The sequence below is a fragment of the Stegodyphus dumicola genome, chromosome 7 (genome assembly GCF_044657685.1).
Source record: "Stegodyphus dumicola isolate Sdum_Otavi_A_Nest chromosome 7, ASM4465768v1".
Classification (NCBI taxonomy): domain Eukaryota; kingdom Metazoa; phylum Arthropoda; class Arachnida; order Araneae; family Eresidae; genus Stegodyphus; species Stegodyphus dumicola.
The window spans coordinates 107,441,026-107,468,764 of record NC_140774.1 but is presented as its reverse complement, the minus strand read 5'-3'; the positions used below and the strand labels follow the sequence as shown (position 1 = coordinate 107,468,764).

Here is a 27,739-nt window from a genome sequence, read left to right as displayed (position 1 = left end):
AGAAACACTAATAAAAGAAATTAATTTGCACTGAGTAATGCGCAGCACTTTCGTAACTTGACGGCACGGCGTCTGTGTCAGCTAATTCCTTTCTGCATGCCGAGCTCCCTGACATAAACACGCTGCGCGTGAACCTGCGCAAATGATCAGGGAGAATCAGGAGGAAACTAGCACCTGAGGGGCTAGACGCTTGTATGTCAATTGTTACTATAATGGGAGCGTTCTGTAAATAGTTTTTCTCCCGGTGCAGACGGTACAATTCGCGCGTGCCTCTTCCTAGACCATTTGGAAATATACGTCTTCTGCGAGACTTGGTTTTATTTCAAGCACAGTAAGTATAATTAATTAATATATGATTATAATTTGAAAATTGTAATTATAATTTGAAAATTGTATTGCCAAGGTGTACATGATCTGTTAAAATTTCTAAATAATTTGGAAATTTCACAGCGTTTATTGCTTGATAATTTGGCATTGTTGTTTTGCAAATGATTCAAAAATTACTACGTTATGCACTGTTTTGAAATCGAAGAATAATTGTAGTTATTCTTTTTCTAAAGCTTAATTATAATTATCTTTGCCCTAATAACGCATTAGAGGAAATAAGCATTAAATGAACTTTTTCCATTAAGTAGTTACTCAAGAACAATTAATCAAATTTAATGTAACTTTTATCGTTTACTTCATTTGTTATTATATTTGAATCTTAATTTGGTAGAAGTTTACAATTGGGTGCCCCTTGTTTTTTGGCGATTCTTTTTTGACGCCAAGATCGGCGCCAGGAAGACACAATTTCAAGATGACCGCTACACAAAACCAAGATAAGAAGTCAAAGAATTGCATAAACTCTGTGTCCATGTACACATCGATCTGTTTTCACTTGAAAAAACATCCCAGAATTGCACAAACTAGGCATTGCGCACTGCTTTAAATTTGATCATGTACACATCAATCTACTTTTATTTTTAAAAAAATCATGAGGCTAAAGCAAAGTTAAACTATCATGGTAACCAGAAATGAGATTTCATCGCCAAAATTTTTCAAAAAATTGTCGCTAACCGAAGGGGCACCCAATTCTACACTAGAGTGTTGAACTCTCTTCTTCTGACCTCCAACATCAATCGATATTCCTTAGCCTCTTAAAGTAGATTAAACCAAAACTAATATATAGCATAAGAAAACAGCTGCCAATACATATATAATCTGTGAATAGTTTTAAATTCAGTATTGACGTATTTTCTTTTATTATTGCCATACATTTTTACCATATAATTCTTATCATTATGGTTATTATTGGATTTTAAAGAGGGAAAATTTTTTTTGACAGCAGCATTTCGATTGCGCATCAGAATATCTTTAACTTACTAACTAACTATTTCTTTATTTCAAATACCTCATGCCTTCCTCTCGTATCACTTGAGGAAGTCATAATTAACATTTTTACAAAGAATTCAAAGGTATTAATTTAATTTCATGGAACAGCAATTTTTTTATAATACTGAATACGAAAACGTAATTTCTCCTGTAAATAAACAAACAAAGATATAAGATGGATAACTGTCTTGCTCACTTACAGAAAATACAAACTGTAAATTTCACCTACTGTAAACATCTTTTTTTATTTACTGCCAATAACCAATAAATTAAAATGCCTGTGTTTTGATACTATAAGATAAAAATTCAGCTTTTTTAATTTTCATCCAGTAAAAGTATATTTACAGTGGATGGTAAAAGTATATTTCTCAAAAATCGCCAAGGTACCCTTTGGCGGGGCGATTTTTGGCAGTCTTAATGCATCATATAGCTGGCACTAGGCATTTTCCCACCTGATGCAATCTCTGTGGATCCTAAATTCTGCTGCCTATTGTCTTTCTAAATTCTGCTTTCAATGCCTGGTGTAAATTCTAAAAGTTTTGCCATTTCTAGACTTGTCATTTGGTTGAATGTTCATATTACTAAAGAAATAAAATTAGCTGCTTTTTATATACATTCTAAATGCATTTAGTGTATTTTACAATAACAGAATTCCTTAATTAAATCCAAAAATGAAAAGGAAACGTGTTGAAGAAAGAAACTGAATACACAAAAAAAAAATTATTCTTCAAAGATATGTGCAAAGATATATGATATATACATATGATATTATGTAAATTACCCAATTGTTTATAATTTCAGCCTTTACTATAATTTCCCATTTCTATTTCCTCATATGATAGAGTTACTGAGACAGATTAAATTTAAATTAAATTGTATAAGCTTTGACCACTAATCCACATTTTTAGTTTGTGTTTGATTGTTCTTGTTTAATTACGTCACCATGAGTGTAATTGATTTTGTTAGCATCAGAACATGCCTTTATGTTGTGAGTTCTTTTTTAAACCTTTGTCTGATATTGTAGTTACTTTAAAAAATATCGATAATATGCTTCATGTCTGTTATGGGTTTTGAACTATTTAACTTTTACCAGATTAAGTAAACCCTCATAGGTACATTGTGGAGAGGTTGACAAGTTAGGACGTAAAGCACACAGAAACTAGTGAGAGCATTGGTTTGCATATTGAGACAAATTTGTCATTGTTAGAAATGATGCTTAAAGAGAAGGAAATCGATATATAGTAGCCAAAATGTTTGGAAAGGCTTCAAATTAAAATGACGGATAAATATTTTGTTGAGTGTTGTTGTTGCAAAACATTTGTAGTTACTTTAAAAAATATCAATAATATGCTTCACGTCTGTTATGGGTTTTGAACTATTTAACTTTTACCAGATCAAGTAAACCCTCATGGGTACATTGTAGAGAGGTTGACAAGTTAGGAGATAAAGCAAGCAGAAACTAGTGAGAGCATTGGTTTGCATATTGAGACAAATCTCTTAATTGTTAGAAAAGATGCTTAAAGAGAAGAAAATCGATATATAGTAGCCAAAATGTTTGGGAAGGCTTCAAATTAAAATGACGGATAAATATTTTGTTGAGTGTTGTTGTTGCAAAACATAAATGTTATGTAGCGTTTAATCTGTAATAATCCTTATATTGTTTAAGAGTCAATGTCATAAATTACATGTATTTTAAAGTGTGAAATTTTATTAGATTTCAATTTTAAAAGAGCTTTTTAAAAAAATATTGTTAAAATAAAATTTAATAGTGGCCATGTAAATCCACAATGACTAAGGTTACCAAACTACCCAATTTAATTATTTTAATTATTTATAACTGCTTACCCTTAAAAGTTATCTCTACATATTAAAGCGAGTTATTGGCTTTCATTAATACTCGCTGTGGTTACTAGATAAAACACAAAAATGTAAAAATTCAAATAAAACTTATTCTTTGCATCTAGTGAGACTTAAAATAATACAAAACAACTTATCACCTCTGGTGCTTTGATGGCTTATTGGAACCTTAAAGTATATTAACTGGGTTACAACCCCTGGAACTCGACACGAGGCTACGACACTAACTGCATCAAACAGAACCTGACTAACTTTCAACACTTGCCAACCGGGTCTACATCAGGCCTTTCAGGTTTGTTCTAATCAGCAGGTCTCTCTCTAGACAAGCAGCAGCGGTTACAATATTTAGTCTGTTTTTATGAATCATGCTGATTATGATCTTACTTCTCATTTTAACCTATGCCATTTGACATAAAATCTACCTGCTATTAACTAAATCTCTAGACTGACCAAGTATATGACATAAAAAAAATCAACATAAAGCTAACTGTTAGTAAATGTCACTTATCTTCTTTCAAATATGCCCAACTAGTATAAGTGTATTTAATGCTACTTGATAAATTGCATAAAGTTAATTTTATTCTCAAACTTATTAATAATTATGTTAATTAATTCATCTTTAATAATAATGCATACTACTAGGGATCTATTTTATTTTTAGGATGGTATTACAAAAGTGAAATTCAGGCATAGATAGTATTTTTAATTGAATTTATTCAGTTTCCATTTGCTCATAGATCCTTAATTTTTTTTCATTAATGGTCCTTAAAAGTACTTAATTTCCGTGTTCAGAAATGTGTACGAACCCTGATGTACACGTCGACCTATTTCCATTTAAAAATACATCAGAGAATTGCACAAACTTGGCATTGTGCACTGCCTTGACTTTGTCCATGTACACATGTCGATATATTTTCACTTAAAAGGTCAAAGGAGCACCCATTTCTAGGTAAAGTATATTTACGGAATATTCAACTACTCAGGTTATCATAAATGAAACAACTTGGCGATAAACGAAACAACTTCGCGATAATACAAGGGGTACCCTTCAGTCTACTCTAACCTACATCCATATGTGAGATTGCTATTAGACTAATTTTGGAATCAATATTTCTTCTTATTATTATTTTATTTTAGGAAGCAATAAAAAGGGAGATAATATCCCTTTCCATCAAATCAATGAAGTCATCAAGTTATCGGAGCACTGTCTGGTCTAAATGTAACATGGTTCACACATGTACATCAACATAACACAGTTCATCTATTCTCTTTAAATGCATATGCCTGTTGCAATGGAATTTATGGCAATCTCGCATCATGCCAGTATGCTAGAAGTGATGTTTGTATGGAACAACAGAAGCTGGAAACTTGGCATTTACAGTCTTTAGACTGTAAATGTATTTTTTATGCCATGAAACACTATGCTAACAAATGAAAATGTTTAGATTTAGCTATAGCCAATTAATTTTGTGCTTTTAATGACAGATGAGTATTTGTGTTGACAGATGCCACTACTATACTAATTAATTTATTCTCTCATAGCTTATCACCATAGATAGTTTTTTTCTGAAGTAGAGGATAGAAATTATCACCACATTTAATTATTTTGATATAGATAGTATTATGTGTTCATTATTCCAAATTACTGTTAAGAATACATAGTGTGTTGTTTGATATAGAAATCTGAAATATTTTTTATTTTGTATAGGGCATCATTTCTCTGGAAGGATAAGATGGGTTTGTATCATACATTAAGCTAAAGTACAAACATCACACCATATTGCTTACTACTAAAATAGTTAAAACACAATAACACGCCGAACAAATACAAATTCAGAAGTCAAACAACAAAAATCAGCGTTATATATTCGAACCATTTGCTGTTTTACAGCTGACGATGGTGGTTCGGTAAAACCATCGAAACTAGTCCTGTGAAAATTTTGAAAATATAATGCTGATTTTTGTTATTTGACTTCTGAATTAGTACTAAAATAGTGTCAAATTTTTATTAGAACAATGATCTGGTGTGAGCTTCTTCAGACAAAAATTATATGAAATCTTCTCATTTGTGCTGTAATAGAGGGAAACTTACATATTAGATAATTGTACCATTACAACATAAATGGTGCTTATATGTTAGAAAAACTTACTAAATAAAATTTGCCAGGTTTTTCAGAATGCACCAAACTCTGGCAACCATGTGCATAACAGTTATTCAGTTTTAACAAGCAGCATTGTCACTTCTGCATGCTGTTGGATTTGCCTGCAGTAGGCAAAATTTCTTCAGAAATACAGTATGTTGATGTAAAAGTGCCAGTTTGATAGTTTCATGCTGTTCACAATCTTCATCTTTTAAAACACCATAAATTCAACTGTAAATCAAGTTTATTTGAAATGATATTAACATTGCCCAGCTTACATTCCAGTTCTATAGTGTTGATCTTTATCTCATTATTAGTCAATCATATTATTTGTGTTTTCAAATTACTTCTTCAAATAAGGACAGTAATACGTAATAGTGCCTATTCTTAGCAAGTTCCTCTGAAAAAAAAAAAAAGTTTAGAATATTGCCAAGATGCTCGGACTAAATATGACCACTGTTCTGGACTGTAACTGCAAAATAACAAAATTAACTTCTTTTGAAATTCATTTATCATTTATTTATAATTTAACCAGTTAGTTAGCAGCTATTCAAAAACAAAAACAGGCATCAATCAATCAAAACACTAAGATAAAAAATTAAAGAAAACTATATTGGCTCATGCATGTAACAGGATTCATTGCTATTTAACGACTGCAAATGTGAAAGTGTTTTCTTAGCAGACTGTCAGGTGTCAACACTAAAGCTATTTTTGTTTTGGAGATGCCACAATAAGCAACCAACATACACAATTTTGAAAATGAAACAATTTATTTCATTTAATTTTTTTCATAAACTTAAGTAATATAAACTAAAGAATTGAAAAAAAGCTGTATTGGGTGATTTATTGCTTGTGTCCACTGATGGAAAATTCCTCTCTTTTTTGCGAGATTAGCTGATCTATTTATTATGTAAGCCAACCTCCATAATTTAGAAAAAGTTTTAAAAATTCTCACCTTATATGTAGAAATATACAGTAAATATGACTAAATAGGTATTTTTACACATTTTAATTAGGAAAGTGAACAAGTTCGTTTATGAATTGTTCATTTGTTCACAATTAATGCAGAAGTTAATTTTTAAGCTAGAAATTATTTGACTGATGCTGTACGACTAATCATAATACACAACATCCATCAGTAACAATGACAATTTCTTACATTTCCCCATTTATACACAACATATTGTGTTATTGTGTTAAATTTAAAATTAAGCAAAAAAAGGCAATTTTGCTTTGGATAGACATTTCAGTAATTTGTTGGCTTTTGAAGAGGGACCTAAGCCTGATTGCTGTTAAAATTGATAGAGTTATTCAAAATCTAGTCAGAAGTTTGCTTTTTTTTTTTTTTTTTTTTGGTGGCCTAATTTTTAATGGTTAATTGAAATTTAAACCAAGCTGTTTGCCAACTTAATCCCTTATTTGGTAACATTTTTCTCTCACTTGGAAAATTTTATAATCAATTTTGACATAACTTCAGCTTAAAAAAATTTATTATATAATATTTTAATCATATTAATCAAACTGTTGACCACAATAATTGATGTATGTTCCATGTTTCATATGCAAATGAGCAGGATTTTGATAATTTGATAACAATACCTGAATGATAATAATAGCTATGATCACATTAAGTGGTGTCGGTAAAAATATATTTCAGGGTACCCCTTGGCGATTTTTTTGCGTCATTCCTGTTTATGTCTAACACCCTCCCCAGTAAAATGGCATCCAAAACATAATGCAATAAAACATAATTAAAACAATATATAATCTCTTTAAACTGCATTTTAAATCAAACTAGGAAATAATATTAGAATGGAAATATATGTTATGTAATCTACGCAATACAAAAAGGAAATATTGACTTACCTTATTTAAAAATTTCTGTTTCTTCTCCATGTGAGACACACAAAGTTCCTTAATAGCATCCAAAAACAATTTAAGATTATTTAAACTAGAATCTGTATACTGCAGTCACCACATAAATTCACAAAAGTAAAAATTTCAAATATTCTCCGGACTGTTGATGGCATTTCTTTCGAAAATCCTTTTACATTACACTGCAGATACCTTCCATAGTGTTGATATAAGCTCTGGTTTCCAAATCCTTAAATCTCACTACATAATTTACCGAGAGATGAACGAAGCCATTTAAATTTTTATTTACACACCAGTCAATGTTTTCTTTCCCAATCGTTCTAAAGTGTACAGAAACTTCAGTTTAATCATACCACCAAAAATTATTTATGGTGTATTTATAATTATTTCAAAATTATTTATGGTGTAAAGCACAAAATAAGCAATGTACTTCCTAATCAACATCCAACACATAAATAAGCCCTTACAGATATTTTCCCATTAGTCAAATTCACCGCAATCACGCAACCAATCATGTCATAATTTGGTTTCCATAACATTCAGTTAATCAGGTTACAATAAATGAAACAACTTGGCGATAATCCAAGGGGTACCCTAAAATATAGTCTAACCAATGGTGTTTATGATATTTGCATAAGTTATATATATTTGCACAGTTTAGTCTTCCCTCATTAGAAAAACATAATTGTTAAGCAATAACTTTACAAGCAAAATTAGCAAACATAAAACTGGCATTTTATAACAGAAAGCAAAACCTATATTTGCTCCTCAATAATCATTAATGCTTTTTAATCTTTTCTCACCAGGGGCTGGATACATTTAAAGCACTTAAAAAGATGGGGTTTCTCATACCTAGTGCAGCACACTTTCAAATTATTTTCTTTATTTGTAGTAATAGTGATTGTTTGCTGCTGCACTCCTTTCTAAAACAATTCAAGAGTTTTCACCAAAGATGAGGGTTACAATATTTGAATACAGCAAAGCATACAAGGACTATCTGCTTAAGTTGTAGGAGGCCTTCGTAGAGAACTCTTTAAAGGAAACTGCATAGTATTAAAATTACACTGGTCAGTGGCAGGCTTACAGCTATTGAGGCCTAAGCCAGAAATCTTCCTGGAGCCCCTGTTATTAGAATGATCACCATATAAAATGTTAGTGCAAATATATGATTAAAATTAAATAGTTAAAATTATTTGAAAAGCAAAAAATTTTAAGACTAAAGAAGAAACAACTTACATCTAGCAGACAACATATGTTTAAAAAAGCTTATTAATCTGCTATTTTGTTGATTTTATAAGAATAAAAGTGCATTTTAAACTTTTCTGTCAATAAAAAAAAATCTGAAACTTTTTTTTTTTTTTTTTTTTTGAGCTTCTGAAATTTATATCTTCATCAGAATTAATGCTTTTAGCTACTGCCCATGTGCATTTGCAATGGAAAGGATTGCCAAAACATTAAGTTGTAATGGAATTTTTCCTAACATAAAACAATTCTTAGCATTTGGAATAGAAAGGATGGCCAAAAAGTCTTACTTGGTTCTATGTTCAACAAAGATAAGCTTTTAATCAACTTTGGCTTTGAAAAGCTTCTGTCACTGGAAGCAACTAAAGCCCACACTGTCAAAAACAAAAAAGTCTTTAGTGACAAATATAACTTAGTGATTGATTCTTCATTTCCAATGTGGACTACTTTTTTAGCTTCTTCCTTTTTTATATTCCTACATATATTCAAAAACTTTAAGGTTGTTTGGAAGTCTGCCCTGGTCAGAGGCCCAAGGCAGTCCACCAAGCCTTTGGTAAGCCCCTGGACATTGGAAAATTTATGAAAAATCAACCGTACAACTTACTCATTCACCTGGGTTTTAATCCAAATTGAACTATCAGTATTCAGTAGTCTGAATCATTCGGACACTGGAAGGACCTAAAAGAGAGATACAGAGTATATTAGTCTAGACTGACTGACTCCTTGAAAGAGATAAGTAATTAAGTGTCCTGGCACATCAAGGTTGATAAATCACCCTGCTCTTCTCAGCCACAAAAACAGGAAGAATTGTTACCAATATGCTGGACATAGCCATGCTTTCAAACTATAAATTCCATAGCCATTATTCCCACTCCCAAATTATTAAAATAAAATTATGAAATTAAATTCTTAAAATACTTAGATTTATTATTATTATTTGCTTCTATGAACATTTATATTGTCTGAAATGAGCTGCTTCAGATTTTTGAAGTTTTTAACTTTTTCAAATGTGTAACTACATATTGTTCACTATGTCAATAATATCAATCAAATATAATGTCAATCAAAAGTAGATTCTGTGATCACATCATGCTATTAATTATTGCAAACTTTGTTAGAGTGAAAAATTATTGAAATGTTTGCCTCAGGATATATTTGCTAAGGTTTTTACAAGAATTTTCATTTACTTTTTTTGAAATTTGTGATGTGAGATCTTAATTTGTATTTATGAAAAGCTATCTTTTGTAGAATTCAATATATATATCATATGGACTATTCTTAGATGCCTGTTATTGCGCAAGAAAGTGGAAATCAAGTTCCTTCAACTGAAAATTCAAAAGATGCAGAAAAAGATATGTTGCAGCTGAAAGAGGAAGGAAATTCTTACTTTTCTGCTGGTGATTATGAAAAGGCTGTTAAATTTTATTCTAAAGCTTTAAAACTTTGTGAAGATAAGATAGATAAAGCTACTCTTCTAAAAAACAGAGCTGCTGCTTATTTAAAGTTAGAAGAGTATCAAAATGTGATTAGAGATACTTCAGAAGGTAATTGTATAATGTTTAAATTTTAAATCATTTTCTTAAAATGGATTTTGGGAGGAGGGATTTATGTGTAATGATGCAACAGAAAATAGTTGTTGATTTTTCTTCAAATGAATACCTTTGGTTCTAATTTGTATATTTTTACTGTAGAAAAATTTTATCATATCTGTAGTTATCTCATTTGAACATTGTCCAAATTTCCAGAAATCCAAATTAAATGTAATTGATTTAAATTTAAAACTTTTATTTATCTGAAAAAGTATTTTACAAATACCTTGTTAAAAAGTTTCAACTAATAAAATACATTTCATATAATACAGTCAAAAGTAGTTAATCGGGACTCGTCGGGACTTCGGCGATTCCGAATTATAGATCATCACTTTAAATCTCGTAAGATAGCATGCAGAAATTCTAAAATTAAAAATATGAAACCGTAATTTATGAAATAAAGAACAATGATGATCTAAAGGGTATCAAAATTTACAAAAAAAAAAAAAAAAAAAAAGCTTAATATTTATTTGTTTACTTTATTAAACATTTCTTTCAATGTAAGTTGTTTAAGTTGCTTCGTTTTTTATGTGATAATACTTTCTCTTTAATTCTATAAACAGACATAATTTCTTGTTCAGTTACAAAGTTCCGCTGTTCAAGTCCCGTAATTGCTGTGCCAAGAATACCGACTAACTTGTCAATTGAAATTTTTTCGTTTTCACTAACCTCTCTGTCACATTCTTCATGTCTTTATCCATTTTTTGCATCAATTCCACTTTTTGTTTGATGGACATCGAAACGTACTTTCGTTTTGTAGATCCTTTGGGAGCTCCAGCATCGGAAATTCTATTTGACGTAATCGAAAGTTCATGTTTACTTTTATAAAATTGCTTTTACAGTCTGAAAAAAGTAATAAGCCGTATCCAGTTCGAAAATTAAGGAACAATGCAATCATCAACATTAACTGAAATAGATAATTAGATAATTTTAGCTCATACTGTCCATTATACATTAAACGCGCACGCAAAAACTTATTCTGCACTTGCGCACACGCATATGCGCAGTCGTAAAGGTGTTACGCGCAGGTGTAAACGCCTATGCGCATGTGTCAACGCGGCGCATGCGCAGAAAGTTTTTAGCTTTGAGGTCCGAATTAACGACTTTCTACTGTATACAGTAGCAGAATAAATCAAATATAGGGGAATTCTCCTGAATTGAAGTATACAGTACTGTTCTGTAACCAGGGCTGCAACATTTCATTACCTTGGATATGATAAAATAATTATTCACTTCAGGAAACTCTGTAATATATTTTTTTAATTTTCATATATGAATATATTTTCAAACAGGGAGGAATCTTGAATCTTATCCTTGGTTGCCATTATTACTTCAGGCTACATTTCCCACCAACATTGTTTCCTTATGATTGCTATCCTATTAATGGAAATGCTAAGTATGCATAGTAAAATAACTGAAAGAGGATGAATATGTTAGTAATCAAGTTCAAAATTTAATTTTTAAAAGTGTAATGTGAAAAAGTTTTTTTTTTTTTTCTTTTTTTTTTTCAGTTTAATATTATAAATAAAAATACTGTGATTTTTTATAAATGCATGTATAGGAATTTGCTTCTTATCTAGAAAAACATATTAACTTGAAAATTTATCTGGCATTTTCTAATTGTTCTACTCCCCTGCTTCTAACATTCAGTAAAAAACTGCTGTGTTTTTGTCATATTTTCAAGTATACACATGATGATAGCCAATGCGTGCGTGTAGTACGTATGTGTTCAAGTATATATTTAATCATCTTTTCACTATATTCTGTTTTGATGCTCTATTTCAGTATAAATACAAATATCTGTCATAAATATTTTTGTCTTATAAAATTTTATTATTTTCTGCTATCCTTACCCCACCAAAAATTCATAAACTTGTTGCGGGCTAAAATTTTGCCAATCTAATGTACGAAAGGCAACAGCCATTTGAAAATTGTGGTGAATTTAAAACTCCATAAATCAATAAATCAATAAAATTAAAAAAAAAAAAAAAAAAAAAACTTCTGTAAAGAAGGACTTGTCCTTTTCAAGAAATCCGAATGTCATTTTTTTTCCCCTGTTGATCTCCCTAAGTATACAATGATCAGTTTTCACTTTAAAAAAATTAGAGAATTGCATAAATTTGTCATTGAGCATGCTCTTGTACTTCCCATGTACCCTGCACATAAAAAAAGGGGGCAGTTCTATATCTCCTGTTCTACTGGACCAGTTGAGGAAATTCAAATTGTGTTTTTCATGTCTCAAAAGCGAGACTTAGGATATTAGATTTATAAATAGCATCATTCTGACATAGGTACTTTGACACAAAATCTGAAATGACATTCCAATATTTTTCCATATTTTGATTCTACAACTCAAATTATGCCTAAATATTAAATTTTGTAAAATTTAGTATGCAATTTACAGAGAAATTCAAAAATTTATCTTGGCGTATTTTTTTCAGTTTTCGCCATGAATAATTTACTCTGTGAACTGCTTAATTTATAGCTACCTATTTTCCTTTTTTTTTTTTTTTTTTTTTTTTTTTTTTTTTTTTTTTGCATTGTAGATGTGCGGAAAAAAGTCATCATTCATACTTTCAAATAATTTAACAAAGTGCATGTTACGGATTGGCATTATTATCACTCAAAAAAAAGATGTCAAATTTAAAAATGCTCCAATATGTAAATTCATGTATATCTTAGAAAATTTTCAATAAAAAACTAATTTTTTGCAGGTGTGCCTAGAAATACATCTACTTTAAGATGATGTTAAAAATTTAATAGGTTATAATACAAAATGTTTTTGAAAAATTAATAGGAAATATTTAAAAATATAAATTTTAAAAATAAATCATGAAAAATGTGTGAATTATATTTGGATTAAGTCTGAATTTTGAATTCTGAAAAAAGGAATAAGTAAGTTTAATAAAAAAAAGAGATATTAATAAATATATATCAACTTCAATTAAACATTGAGAAGCTAAAATTTTTAGAGCTAATTTTTTTTTAATTACTCGCGCAATTTTTACAAAACTTGGCAGCTTGACATAATTTGAGTCGTAAATTCCAAATATGGAAAAACATTGGCACGTCATTTCAGAAAAAGTCCAGTTATGTGTCAAAATACCTACATTAGAACACTATATATAAATCTAATTCATATCCTAAGTCACACTTTCAAGACATGAAAAACGCAATTTGAATTTTGTCAATCGGCCCAGTAAAATGGGAGATATAGAACAGTCCCCCCTTTTTTTTTGCAGTGTACATAGCAATCTCGTTTCCCTTAAAAAAGGGAAGGATTGCACACATCGGGTTTTGTGCACAAATTTCAATCATTTAAGAGCTACAGCTTTATAGAATGTAGATTTTCGCACTGTCATTTCGTACCATATTTCTGAAATAATGCACTGCTTTCTTTTTGATCAAGCAGCAAACTTCACAACCCTATTATTATTTCTTACAAGAACAAAAACATAATGTCAATACAAAAACAAACACTAATCAGGAAAATGGTCTGTGACCCTTGAATTTGAAGGTGATAATTTGCACATGTGTGCATACTTAGATTACCATATGAATATATTTTTATGATGTCATTAGTTACTTATTTTGACAACATAGTACAATGCCTTGTGAAAGCACTTCAGGGAGGAAGGGATAATTAGGAAAAAAAAAAAAAAAAAAAAAACATTTCTTGTTTCATGCAAAAAATTGTGTTGCTTCTTTTTATTATTATGTGTGAATAGAACAGTATCTATGAGCCATAAAATTAACCAAATAAATGTTTTGGGGCAATCCACAAAGTTGATAGGTTGCTGACTTTTTGTAGAGGTGCAGATAACCAGAAAGTACCTCCCCCCCCCGAAAAAAAATCAAATGTTTTAATTGAAATTCATTACTAAAGTCTAATTTGTTTTGTAATAATCTAGACCCTAATAATTTGGAATTTTTTTTTTTTTTTTCTTTTTAAAAAAAAAAAAAAAAAGCTTTGGAGGTAGTTCCTAGTGATGTGAAAGCTCTATTTCGTCGATGTCAAGCTTATGAACAAGTTGGACAGTATAATGAAGCATTTAAGGATGCTAGAGCAGTTAATCATTTAGATCCAAAGAATAGTGCTGTACATCCTATTTTAAGAAGACTAAATGCAAAGTTACAAGAACTTGTGAGTAAAGATAGTATGTTTTCTTTAATTAATTAATTTATTTTTAGTCAGAGAATTATTTTCAGTAATTCCTTATAATTTTGGCCTCTCTTTTTTAAACAGGATCAAAAGCCCTCTTGTTGAATAGCTGTGTGAAAGCGGCAACCTTACTAGGAGTTCTTTGCATATCATCACCAAATGATTGGCAGATCTAACCATGGTCATTTATACCAGTCACAAGAACTCTGAGTAGGAATGCTAGCTATTTTAGCACAGTCTGTTTACCAGAGGCTGTTATCATTGTTTAAGTAATGGGACCATGAGAATAAGGAAATAGCTTATTTAGTTGCGAATAATCAAAATTCCAAAATCACATACTTACACTGCAATCAACAACTGAATCAGAATGCAAATAAATTCTGGCATTTAATATATTTCCACTAACTTTTTTTTTTAAACCGTGAATAAAAAATCAAATCTCCAGAACTTTGTACTGAATCGTGATTGAATTATTATGAAATCATCAAATCCAAAATGTAGTTCTTTTAATCATATTAACAAAAAGTAATGATTAACATACATTAAATATAAGATGGAAAAATTAAATAGTACTAATGGTTTATGAAATTTTGCTATAAATAGGCAGTAAAAGAAAACAAAATAATTGAATTAGGAGAAAAGTATTTTTCCAATCTGTGTATTTGTAATCAGAGATTTTTTTTAACCGCAAAATAAAATAAAATTGCTGTAATTTATTTTGTGAAATACATTATTATATTTATATATTTTTCATTTTTCACTTTTTTTAAAATCATATTTTATAAAACTTGCTCTAATAGGCATTTTTTTTTAAATGTAATTGAATTAACAGAAAAATATTTTTCCAGTCTGTACATTTTTAATGAAAGAATTTTTGTTTACTGTATGTAGGAGAATTTTATTATAATTATTATTTTCCATATATGTTAGTATATTTATATGCTTTATATTTTTCACTTTTGTAACTTATTAATATTACTTCAGGCTAAAGAGCAAGCAAGTACAGTAAATAAAGTAAAGAATATGTTTGAATACCTTCTTGGAGAAGAAACATCAGCTGAAAATAAGTTGCAGGTAACATTTTTTTTTTTTTTTTAAATCTTGATTTTTCATAATAAAAGATTTTATGCTCTAAAGATAAGTTTTTATTAATATTAAACTCAGTAATCAGATTTAAACTTGTTTATTATAAAATTATTTTACTTCAAATGTAATGATTTTTAAAATTATTTTATAGCAAATTGGGATCTTTTAAAATAAGGTGTAGTGTTTTGTGTGAAAAAATTTATATTCTGTTCTTAAATTTTGTTTAATATTTTATTTAAAAGTATATAAGCTTTGTTTGCATTATTTTACACTTTCTGTACAGGAAATAGAAATTGTTTTGCTTATGAATTTTGGTAATGTAAGGATGCAATTTTGTTAATATATCCTGACTCTTATGATAAAATTTTTAAAAACTGAATTATAAGCTTCTGTTTCTTAAAAGAATTCTTACCATGTTAAAATATGTACTTATGATTTTTTAAGATGTCTAATTATGATGAGATTATATTTACATAAAATTATAAAAAGTTATGTTTATGATTTTCCTGTACGTGTATATATAGTACAAAGACCAAAATCTGGTAACGTCTGAACCATCGGAGGTGGGGGAAAGGTTTTTTTTTTTTTTTTTTTTTTTCTTTTTTTCTTTCTTTACAAAGTCTAGGAATGGAGAGCACAATACTTGAGAAAAAGCAAGTGTGTCATAAAAGCAATTTTTACCTTGACTGAGATTCCTGTATGTCACTTTCAAACTCCTACTGGCAAGGGAATTGCACCATGGCATATGACAATACATGTATTGATATTAGTCACAAACACTCTTTTAGCTCTTGAGTGGTTGTGGGAGTGATTTGATGTTTGAGACATTGCAAGATCATGAGATGATGTATACAGTGGCTCCCAAAAGTGCTCGTATACAAAAGTGCTTTTCAGCATACATACATACACACACACACACACACACACACACACATATATATATATATATACATTGGGTTCCAAAAATGTTCATACACTTATGATTTTTATTGAAATAGGGCTCTATCCATTAATTAAAAGTAAACTTTCTGAATGAGATTTTAATAATAAGATCTATAATCTATTTGTAACAAAATTACATGAAATATTTTTTTAATATAACAAAGCTTTATTTTTTAAGAAATTAATAATAAAAAAATGATAAACATTTTATCTCACAAAAGTCTTTGTACACTGAAATATTTTTGGATAAAATCAAAATTAGAACTATAATTTACCACTTTTTTTAATTTTTGCATTGTGGTGGCATTTAAAAAATCATTTGCTTTCATTTTTTATTGTTTACTTCATAATATTCTATTTATTATTGAAAAATGGGTCGCAGTCGTAAAGAAATTTCAAACAGCATTTGAAAATTGATAATTTTTCACCATAGTAATGGTAAATCAATTCGCAATATCACTAAGTTAGTTAATTTATCCCATTCTCCAGTGCAGTATGTGATAAAACGCTTTAAAAAAGAAAATCGGATTGAAAACAAGGTAAGAGAAGGTCGATCAAGAAAGTTAACTAAACATGATAAGAGATTTATTATTAGAAAATTTGTGGAAAATCCACGTTTTGAGTGCTGTAAAAGTTTCTGCAGAATTTAATACAATGTTTTCTACTTCAATTTCACCTGAAACTGTTCGACGTGTTCTCAGAGAAGCTGGATTACATGGGCGTTCTGCCTGTAAAAAATGTTTTCTTAGTGAGAAAAATAGAAAGCTTAAGCTTTCATTCACAAAATCAATGATAAATACACCTGAAATGTACTGGAATAATGTCCTATTTGCTGACAAAAGCAAATTTAACTTTTTTGTTCCGATAGTCAAATAACTGTATGGAAAAAAAAATGAGGAACTTTATTCTAAGAACTTAGTTGGAACAGTTAAGCATGGCGGTGGAGGTGTTCTTGTGTGGGGGTGCACTGCAGCATCAGGACAAGGTAATTTGGTATTTATTGATGGCATAATGAATCATTCTCTTTATTTAAATATTTTAAGAGACAATTTAAAATTATCAGTCCGAAATTTGGGTATTGGAATTTTTAATCATGATAACGATCCTAAGCATATGGCTCTCAACGTTCTCCTGTGGTGTCTCTATAATTGTCCACAGGTTTTGAAAACACCTCAGTCGCCAGATTTAAACCCTATAGAACACATTTGGAAAGAATTGGAGTTTAAAGTACGAAAACATGACATCAAAACGAAAAGCGAACTCAAACCAGTCATGGTGGAAGAATGAAGGAACATTGATACAGAAATTACAAAAAACTAAAATCTATTCCCAGACATTTAAAAGCTGTTGTGGATGCTAAAGGACATCCTACTAAATATTAATTTAACGAAAAATGAAAATATTTACTAATATGTTGAGATTTTTTTTAAGTGTGCAAAGACTTTTGTGAGATAAAATGTTTGTCCTTTTTTTATTATTAATTTCATAAAAATAAAGTTTCGCTATATTTAAAACATATTTCATGTAATTTTGTTACGACTAGATTATAGATCTTATTATTAAAATCTCATTTAGAAAGTTTACTATTAATTAATGGATAGAGCTCTATTTCAATGAAAATCATAAGTGTACGAACACTTCTGGGAGCCACTGTATGCAGATATTTTTTTAAATGCTTTGCATGATGATGATAAGGAAAGCTGTGAATTGGGAGGTTATCACAAGTAGAAAGTGAAATTTTCCAATTAAATGAGGTATGAGAAGAGATACTAAATGAAGATAATATAACTGAAGACTGATATGGCAATTACAATATCTGAATCATCAGTCAATTAACAGAACAGAAAATATTTGTATATGGTTTTAAATTCAGAAAATATTGCCATTTTAATAATTCAACTTCGAGTCACGTTTTAATTTCACATAGTGGTGATTCCAAAAAAATTTTTTTCTTTATGCAAAATACCTCTTTTTTAAAGCAATATTAATAAAGAATATTTTTGATTTCATAATTTCTACGTGTCATCTTGTTGTCACTTATGCTCATTTGTCTGACAGTAACATCAGCCCAAGCCCACGAAATTCCTTCTGGCAAGGAGCGCAAGATATGCCTGTCGATGGCAACAAGTAAGATGACATGTGCCTTGAAAACCTTACAGGTGACAATGTGACTTAGCTCACTTCCGCCCCCAATTTTGATGGAGAGCATCCCGGGGGAATTTGGTTCCAAGGGTCTCCCACCCATCTCCCCTTCCACCAAACCACACAAGAAGACTTTCAGCTCTTTGCATATTTAGAGTGCCATCATGCTGCACCGACACTATATGTTTACAAACATCCATGCCTTTTCAAACTCAGCCCCTTCAGCACAGCAATCACCAATGTTAACCACTGTACTGGTTGGGCAGCTCATGTCATCTTACTAGATTTAAACTGATGTTCAAAAATCCAGAATTGTTGAGAATTTCAGATCTCTGACTTTGTACTATAGATGAAATTATTAAATAGTTAAGGTTTTATTTTGTTTCATATATGTATGTCTACCTTGTAGATGGTTGTTTTTATTTTAGCAGATGTGATTATTTTTCTGTTTGAAAATGTTCTAAGTTTATTTGAAAGTATTAGAATATTTAAAACTGTGATATGAAGTAAAAACCTGAGAAGTTTTATTTCTTATCAAAAGATTTGAAAGAAATTAATTTTGGGGGAATGTAAGATGAAGTGTTTTATGGATAAGTTTGAAATTTAATAAAATTAATAAAAAACCCATATTAAGTAAAGTATTATAATATTAATGAGCGGCTTTATTAATGAGACTTTTTCCCCCATCTTATGTAAAATTATGTTCTTTTTCAGCTATTATATGGTTTTGTATAAGTTTCATAAATTCATGTAAGGAGTTAATAATTTTTATAATGATTTGCATAAAGAAATATTTTCACTTCATGTAAAACTTAAAATTATGCATTAATTATTTAATATATGCAGTTCCAGATAGTGTAGTAGTTAGAAGGATCAGGTTCAGTTGTGCAAGGTTTGACTGTTTGTGTGACATTGTTCTTCTTCCCTTCTTTTTGGCATAATATGAGTTTATTCTTCTTGGGAGATGCATGCACCTTGGGCAACATCCTCAGTGATGAAACAGCTAAGAATAAGTTCAATCAGCTGTTAATTTCAAGTGAATGCCTAATTCATTGAATTTCAGCTGTTTAAAAAATATTCACTTTGTTTGCAAGTCAGTTTATTTCAAATTGAATTAAAATGTATTTTAAATAAATTACTAATGAAACAGTTTAATAAAGAGAAAATGAGTATGTCCATTTGGATCTTTATGTATTATATTCCAGGAAAAACAAAAATTTAGTTGGATCTGTATAGCTGTCATGATTTTATAACAAGCTATATTAACCATATATTCAACACTAATACTAAGGTTTACTACAAATCTTTACCTTTCTTTCAAAAAATTTTTCATCAAGAGATATCATAAGCAAAAGTTACATAACGTATATGATATTAACCATGAATATGTTTTTTTGTAAAAATGAAATAATGTGTCTCAGTATTTTCTTCATATATAACTTATAAGTCAGGTATTCTAAAATAAAGTTCTAGAAATTCATTTCCATGTTACAACATGTTTACCCCTTGTTGCTTTTTCACTATTTAAATGGCTCAATTCCAAACTATTGTTTATATTTCAAAGTTTTTGTTTTATTTCTGATTTGTAGTTGTTTTATTTTTTGTATACTTCATATTAAATTTTATGGTCATTCAATGGGTATTTTTGTTAAAGGCAGCTAACAATATAATTGTTTTGGCTAAAGAGAATGCTAGTGCTGAACTTATAATGGAGCAATCTGGAATAACAAAACTTCTGGCTGCCATGAAACTGGAAAAAAGTGAAGAAATATCTATTGCTGTAATAAGAACACTTGGAGAACTTTGCAGAAATAATCCAGTTAGAGTATGTTTTTTTTTATTTATTTATTTTATGTTCAACATATATTTTGGTACATATTTAATTTTGAGGCTCAAAGAAGAAATTCTCTTGTAGCAACTAAGATATGCAAAATCAAATATTAATAATTGCAGTTGTTGTCATGTCCATATTACATGTGGTTCGAAGAGAGGTTGGACTTCTATTTTCCACCCCAGTTTTGATGAAGAGCACCTCGAGGGGGATCCAGGGGTTTCCCACCCCTCTCCCCTTCCACCGTTTCACACAAGAGGACTTTCGGCTCGCCGCATATTTAGAGTTTAGCCATGCCGCACCAACACTATACATTTACAAACATTCATGTCTTCTCTGGTATTCGAACTCGGGCCCTTTGGTACCGTAGTAGGCTCCCCTAACCACTATATCATTTGGCCGACAATAATCTCAGTACAGTCAAAAGTCTTTAATCGGGACTCGTCAGGACTTCGGCGATTCTGGATTATCGATTTTTCCGGATTATAGATCATCAGTTTAAATCTGGTCAGCTGGCATGCAGAAATTATAAAATTAAAAACATGAAACTGTAATTTATGAAATAAAGAGCAATTATGATCTAAAGGGTATCAAAATTTACAAAAAAAAAAGCTTAATATTTATTTGTTTACTTCATTAAACATTTATTTCAATGCGCGCATGCGTAAAGCATACATTACGCATAGTCGTGTCATCCACAGTGTTTTTGGCTGTAACCAGATACACATATACATAAAGAATTACAAAATTAGAAAATTGCAACCAGAAAACTAATTGATGTGTGATATTTATAATGACGAAGAATTTGATTTAAATCATATCAAAGACGGAATACATCAAGATGAAATACTACGTTTAGTAAGGAATTATAAGCTTAATAAAATAAAAACATCTGCCCTGAAGATAAGGATAGTGCTGACAGATCAACTTCCAAATCATTGCGTTCCCGATGTTCCCCCTTACCCCCCCCAGAGCAGCGTGAAATTGATAAACAGATTTCGGAATGGTTAGAGAAACAAAGCATATGCCTTTATTCATTTTTTTTTTCAGCAATTCCACTTTTTGTATGATGGGCATCGAAACATACTTTCCCTTTGTAGATCCTTTACGTATTAGTAAATATATATCGGAAATTCTGTTTCACATAATTGAAAGTTCAAGCTTACTTTTATAAAATTGCTCTAACAGTTTGCAAAAAATAATAAGCCAGATCCAATTCGAAGATTAAGGAACAACGCAATCTGCAACATTAACTGAAATAGATAATTAGATAATTTTAGCTTAGCTTATACTGTCCGTTATACATTAAACGTATTATGCATAAAAGTATTACGCGCATGCATAAACGCCTATGCGCATGCACGAACGCATTATGCGTTGACGCATGCGCAGAAAGTTTGTAGCTTTGAGGTCCGGATTATAGATCATTCCAGATTATGGGTGTCCGAATTAACGACTTTTGACTGTATTTTATAGTAATTGAGGCACTATTATTTTCATGAACATTATTTTTTCTTTTTATTTATTTTATTTAGTGTCAGCATCTTCTAGCAGTTAAACAGATAAAACTGCTAGTGAAGTTGTACATGAGCAAAATTTTAGAAACTGAGTACTATTAGATAATTTTCTACGCTCCTGTTACCTTTAAAATGTAAGCAAATTCATCAGATTCAGGAAGTAAAAAATGTGTAATTTTTTAAATTAATAAATGAAGAACTAAACGTAATTAATGTGTGAATTTCATTTAATCATCAGTCTATTGTCTACATGAGAGGCTCTTACGGAAGGGATAAAATAAAAATTATTAAGTACCATGAAAATATTTTTATTTTGTATTTTATAAAAATAAATTATTAGAGTTCTTATCTGTATGAATGATAGTGTATATTTCTTTTGACGCTTATAATATTGCTGAAAAATTATTTGAAGGATGTTCATTAGAATATTAATTTAATTTCTGTTGTGTAATTTATTTTTAAAAACTATTTCGTTATGTATATGTGTGTCTGGTTACAGCCAAAAACACTGTGGATGAAAACGTCGTGAAAACAATGCAAGGTCGAAACGTCATGGTACTAAATATCATGGGAGAAGAGAAAACATCATGGTAAACAATAGTGTGGTCAAAAATAAGGCGATTCAAAAACTTTGCAGTATAAAATTATCGTCGTCGGAAATATCATGATAAAAATTAAAGTACCTGCAATTCATCACATGACGATAACATCGCACGCATGTGTTTTTCAAGCTGACATATTATGTAACTGACTTTCATCATAACTACTAAATCGACATCCAAAAATTTATTGCACTTATCCAAAAATTTTTACATGAAAATGTTAATGGCTCTTGAAGAATAAATGGAGCCAAAACAAAATAATTTTCACTAAATTATTATCAGATTAACAAGTAACTTTTCTAGAGGTGACCTCATGCAGTTGTTAATCTTCCTTTTTCTAAGCATTTTTAGACTGTAGTTTACATAAAAATATTATCAGTAAAACTTTATAAAAAGGTTAATTTATTAATGATCTTTGTTAATTAACTATGTAAATTTAAAATTCTATTAAGTTCTATAAGTTGCATTAATTTTTTACTCATTTTCAATTTTTAAATGCTTAAGTTTGGTTCTTATTTTTTCAGCAAACATTAGTTCATTCAAAAATATGAAATATAGAAGTAAAAGAATCCCTTTTTCCTTCTTGCATTCCCAAATCATTATGCGGAATTATATTTACAAGTTTTAAATCCTGAAAATGCTTGTGTGCGATGTTATCATCATGCAGTGATTTGTAGGTACTTTATATTTTACCATAATATTTTTGAGGATGATGTTTTTAAACTGTGAAGTTTTTGAACCACTTTATTTTCGACCACGATATTTTGTACCACGATGTTTTAGAACTACTATTTTTTTTCTTTGCTTTCTTTTCTCCCATGATGGTGTGTAACATGATGTTTTTGTCTTGCGTTGTTTTCTCCATGATGTTTTTGCCAGACACTGTGTGTCTGTGTGTGTGAAATGATTTAGAATGCAAGAAAAGGCAAATAATTTCAATCATGGCCGATGTTTGTAGATAATGTTGTCATGTAGAGTGTGTAATTGCATAACTGCAGTTAGCCATAGCCTTTAAGAATTTATAAGTTTTAAAGTCTTTCATTACTGTAACCTGTGACCAACCTTTTGATAGATTTAAAATAATGATAAATTTAAATGACTAACAGCCAAACGTTACACACAGTAATTTAACACGAAGTTAGCTAGGACTTTACCAGTGTGAATTTAGCTATCAGCAAGCATAACGGGGGACAATGGATGAAAATAGGGAGGAAAGCAAGAAATTCTGACACCCCCCCCAAAAAAAGTCACAAGGTTTTTGTTCCCAATGTTAGTATTTATTTTTGAATCATCGAGATTGGCTAAATCATAGGAGCATTTTATAAGATCATATGAATTATTTTGGAAATGGCAGTGTTTGCGAAATTTATTATGAGCAGTTATTATTTTTAGGACAGAAGGTGAGAATAGTCAAATTTAAATGCAGCGCCAAAGGACTATTGTAAATAACAATTAGAATTTTTATTTTTTTTTAAACCTTGCATATGGTTCTTGTTAGTAGGAGAAGCAGAAGCAAAGTGCATAACCCAGTATATATGCTTAGTTCAAAAGGAGAACTTAATTTGCAAACTATGATTTTAAGCTCCAAATTTGCTATATTATTATTGTTATGAAGAGGATAGAAAGTTGAAATATCCAGATTAAATTAAAGAATTACAAGCCTATTGCAAATTTAAGTTTAAATTTTGATTTATGTAATTTTATTTGAATCACTATATAAATATCTCTAAAAGGTCAAATTTATCCATCTTATAGACATGAAATTAAATTATTTATTAAAGATGTATGTGCCTTTTATTGCAGTATGTTAGTCTTCTGTTACATGGTAATTTTTGTGTTTAATATTTTTAGGTACTCTTTAATAATCTTTTGATTTCTCTTTCAGACAATTCTAGTTCTACAGATAATCGGTGTACCTTTCTTGTTTGAGAATATAAATTCCAATTCTGAAAATTATGTAAATTCTGTTCAGTATTTCATCCAAGTTATTCTTAATACTCTATCTGGAATGGATGTTAGGGAGGAAAAGAAACCAGATATAGATTTGATTATAGGTTATTATTTCTGGATTTATATTTATTTTGAATGTATGTGCTTTTTTAAATACTATAAACCTATATGTGTTACATACTAAAACTCTATTAAAATTCTTACTAATTTTGAATTTGTATTCTAGTTTTATTATTTGCATGAAAAAGGAAAATTAATGCTTTACTTAAGGAGCTTTTAAGTGCATTTATAGTGAAAATATATCAAATCTGTATGCAGTAATTAAAATTTCCTCCCTCTTTCAGATCTGTTAGTTAAATTTTAGCTCTTCTGTTTTTTATTTCATTGTCAAAGGTAGAATTATTAACCAAAACTATTCTTAATTCAGTCACATTTTAGTAAAAGACAGCAAATCCTTTGTTAAACCATCTTGGATGTAATCTGAATAATTAATTTCAATTAATTATAATATCTTCCACACAAATTTCTTAATGCTGTCTGAATTATCATTATTTCCAATGACAAGTCAAATACAAAGGTACAAACAAACAATAAAAGGCATACATAAAAGTGACTTAAGTCATTGCTTCAAAAGTTCTCTGCCATGCCATGTTCAGACTGCTGTTTTGGAGTTGCCAAGAAGTGACATGCATTGACAGGGGGGGGGACTCAATTCATTGGATCTGCCAAATTACAGAGAGGGCAGCTAGGGTTCGAAAAGATTTCAGTGTGTTAGAGGTGCTGTGCCAAGCAATCATATCCATTCAGAAGCAGGTACTAGGCAACAGCTTCTCACTGTGGACTGTTGGAGATTGCTTAGATATCTTCAGTACTCTAGTGCTTTGTCCTATCTTGAATTTGCAATTTATGCTTTTTTTCATTATCTGCATGATATAGAGCCTGATAGAAAGAAAAATAATGTCCAAAACGTTTTTGTCATCTCAAGTTCCTTTATTGAGAGGCAGTTGGACTGCTCATTCTTAGAAATACAACAATGGCCAGATATCCACTGAAAGAACACATGTTTTCTTTTTAAAGCCAACTCCCATAAATAATGCCTACACTGGGAGATTTCCTGTGATGAGGAAAGCTTGAAGACCTAATGGCCTATATTGCAGTGCAGGAATCAGGAAAAGACTACTTTAGCAAATCTATCCTAAAAAACCAGCAAATATTTCTGTATATCTGTATAAGCAATTTGGAAAGCCTACACCTTTCCACCAAAAGCTGTTTGATATATCCCCTCTGAATCACAAAGGAAAAATAAGCTGAAAAAGATTCCTGAGTCTGCAGTAATTAGATCATCATGAAAGGAGACATCTGCGAAAACATGAAATCACTCAGATTTTGGATACATCGTGTCAATCGTATCTAGAATATAATATTTCGGTTGTTTCTTTTGAAATGTAGTTCATGAAAAAGGCTCAAGTTTTATTCAATCTGTACAGTTTCAAGTATGTTTGAAAATTTTGTAAATCCTTGAATATTATCTGACTATTCAAAATTTCATCTGACATCCCAGGCAAAGTTAACAAAACCATTTTGTGCTTTTAAATTTTTAGTGTTTGTGTCGGATAATTAATCCAGTAATGATTTCCAGATCTAATTAATTTTTAATAAAGAGTTAGAGCTTTTTCTTTGGTGATGACTTAAATGAGTTTATTATTTGTGAACAAAAGCATAGCATCGGTCGGTGTTGATTTGACATCTGCAGTAATAAGACTTAGAATCTGATTCTGTAAAAATTCCAGTTTTCTTAAAACTTGATCACTTGCCAAAATAAGTGGTTCACGGCAGTAAGTAATTAAGGATAGAATAAAAGTATGTTAAGTTGATCTATTGCCTCCCCAAAGGGATCCAGTTAGTGTCACTCTGCTCAGAAAGTGACTTGAAATCGATTCAGAATAAAACTTCCAGTTCATTTTGGTGTCAAAAGTCGCCTCCAAATGACCGAACTTGCTAGTATGGATGAGAGCAACATTTCTGTACTTTCCTTATTTTGTTTGCCTAATTTGGGAGTAGTGCATGATAGGCCAGCAAAAAATACTGTACAGCACTCTTCTCTAAATTCAGAGTCATATTATTTTCAATGCAACATTCTGATAGTATATCAAGAGCTTGATTAATTTTCATTTCTATCAAGAGCCTGATTAACTTTCATTTTCATCAAGGCTTTTGCATTTCGCTGTGGTATCTGCATCCAGATGACAAAATCATCTGCAAAGCACAGACAGTTGACATTTTTGGGGCAGAAACTAAGTCACTGGTATAGATATTAAACTGCACTTTTTGCAGGTTGAACGTTTAGAGAAGTCATTTCCAAATATGATCTTGCAGCTATGTTGGTCAGTGAAATACTTTATGCACCTAAACATACTTCTACAAACTTCAGCACTAAACACTTTTTGGTGCAGTTTTTTCTCTCCATATTATATCTTAGGCACTTTAAAAACTGCTGTTAAAATATTTCGATTGTCCAAAGCATCTTTTACCATTTTAGGTAAACAACCTGATCCCATGTTGACTTTTTTTTTTTTTTTTTTTTTTTTTTTGAAACCCAGTCTGTTTGCTTGCTGTTAGCTTTCTGTCTTCCAGAGAAAAATTGAACCTATTAAAAATTGGTTTCTGTATAATCTTTCTAAGAAACTAGTGAGAGAAATTGGCTAACTACTAAGTAGTTTCAGAGCCTTATTTTGTTTTAGAGTAAATAAAACCACAGCTGTCTTCTGCTGTGCAGGCACAAGACTTGTCTCCCAGATTCTGTTAAAAATACATAGTATTGGTACATTTTTATTAATATCTTTCCCCATGCTTTTATCTCAGTACTAGACAGTGCAGAACAATCAGGAACAGCAACAAGGAATGTTCTCAGTTTTGCAACAAAGTTCTCTATAAATGTGTTGTGGTGGCCTACATTATGTCACCCCTTTTTTCCCCTTCTGTGTGAATAAGCTTTGATCAATTTCCAGAACACCCATTAATGTTAATGTTGAAACAAGATAAGTAAAAATATGATATACATCTTTCATATTCCAATCAGCTATTGTGTTGTGATTTATATGAAGCAAATCTTGGTTCATAAAAAGCAATAGATGTTAACTCCTGATTCCATCAGTGAGTGAATCATATGGTAGTAATGAAATGAATGTGTGATATAAAAAACCAGGTTGGTGTTTAGACACCTTTTTTCATCACAGCATGAACAAAGGCTGCCCAGTCATTTTGGCTTCAAGTTATATTTTAATTATTTCATGAGATGATTACTCAAACATGATTTTCTTTGTGAAGAATATCTCTTTCTTGAAGACATGGGATAGTTGCTTTTGTATATTTTGGCAAATTTTAAGTTGTAAAATTCATAGCAGTTAAAAAAAGAGGAGGAGTCATTAG

General features: G+C 30.2%; 1 protein-coding gene and 1 long non-coding RNA gene across 3 annotated transcripts in view; one reads left to right on the top strand and one right to left on the bottom strand.

The window, feature by feature from the left end:
• The first annotated feature begins 172 nt into the window (after nucleotides 1-172).
• The window catches only part of unc-45 (unc-45 myosin chaperone), a 175,398-nt gene continuing 147,831 nt past the window's right edge, over nucleotides 173-27,739 (top strand). For both annotated transcript variants that reach the window (XM_085820693.1, XM_085820694.1), the window contains exons 1-6: nucleotides 173-331; nucleotides 9,772-10,033; nucleotides 14,047-14,222; nucleotides 15,225-15,314; nucleotides 20,065-20,235; nucleotides 24,246-24,414. In XM_085820693.1, the coding sequence (XP_085676819.1) occupies nucleotides 9,772-10,033; nucleotides 14,047-14,222; nucleotides 15,225-15,314; nucleotides 20,065-20,235; nucleotides 24,246-24,414 (868 nt within the window). In that variant the 5' untranslated portion in view covers nucleotides 173-331. The remainder of the gene's footprint in view (nucleotides 332-9,771; nucleotides 10,034-14,046; nucleotides 14,223-15,224; nucleotides 15,315-20,064; nucleotides 20,236-24,245; nucleotides 24,415-27,739) is intronic.
• LOC146996307 (uncharacterized) overlaps nucleotides 3,121-27,739 on the bottom strand; it is a 111,433-nt gene continuing 86,814 nt past the window's right edge. Inside the window, exons 2-3 of the long non-coding RNA XR_015042179.1 lie at nucleotides 9,094-9,167; nucleotides 3,121-5,772 (exon numbers count right to left, since the gene is read on the bottom strand). This is a non-coding gene — a long non-coding RNA (uncharacterized LOC146996307). The remainder of the gene's footprint in view (nucleotides 5,773-9,093; nucleotides 9,168-27,739) is intronic.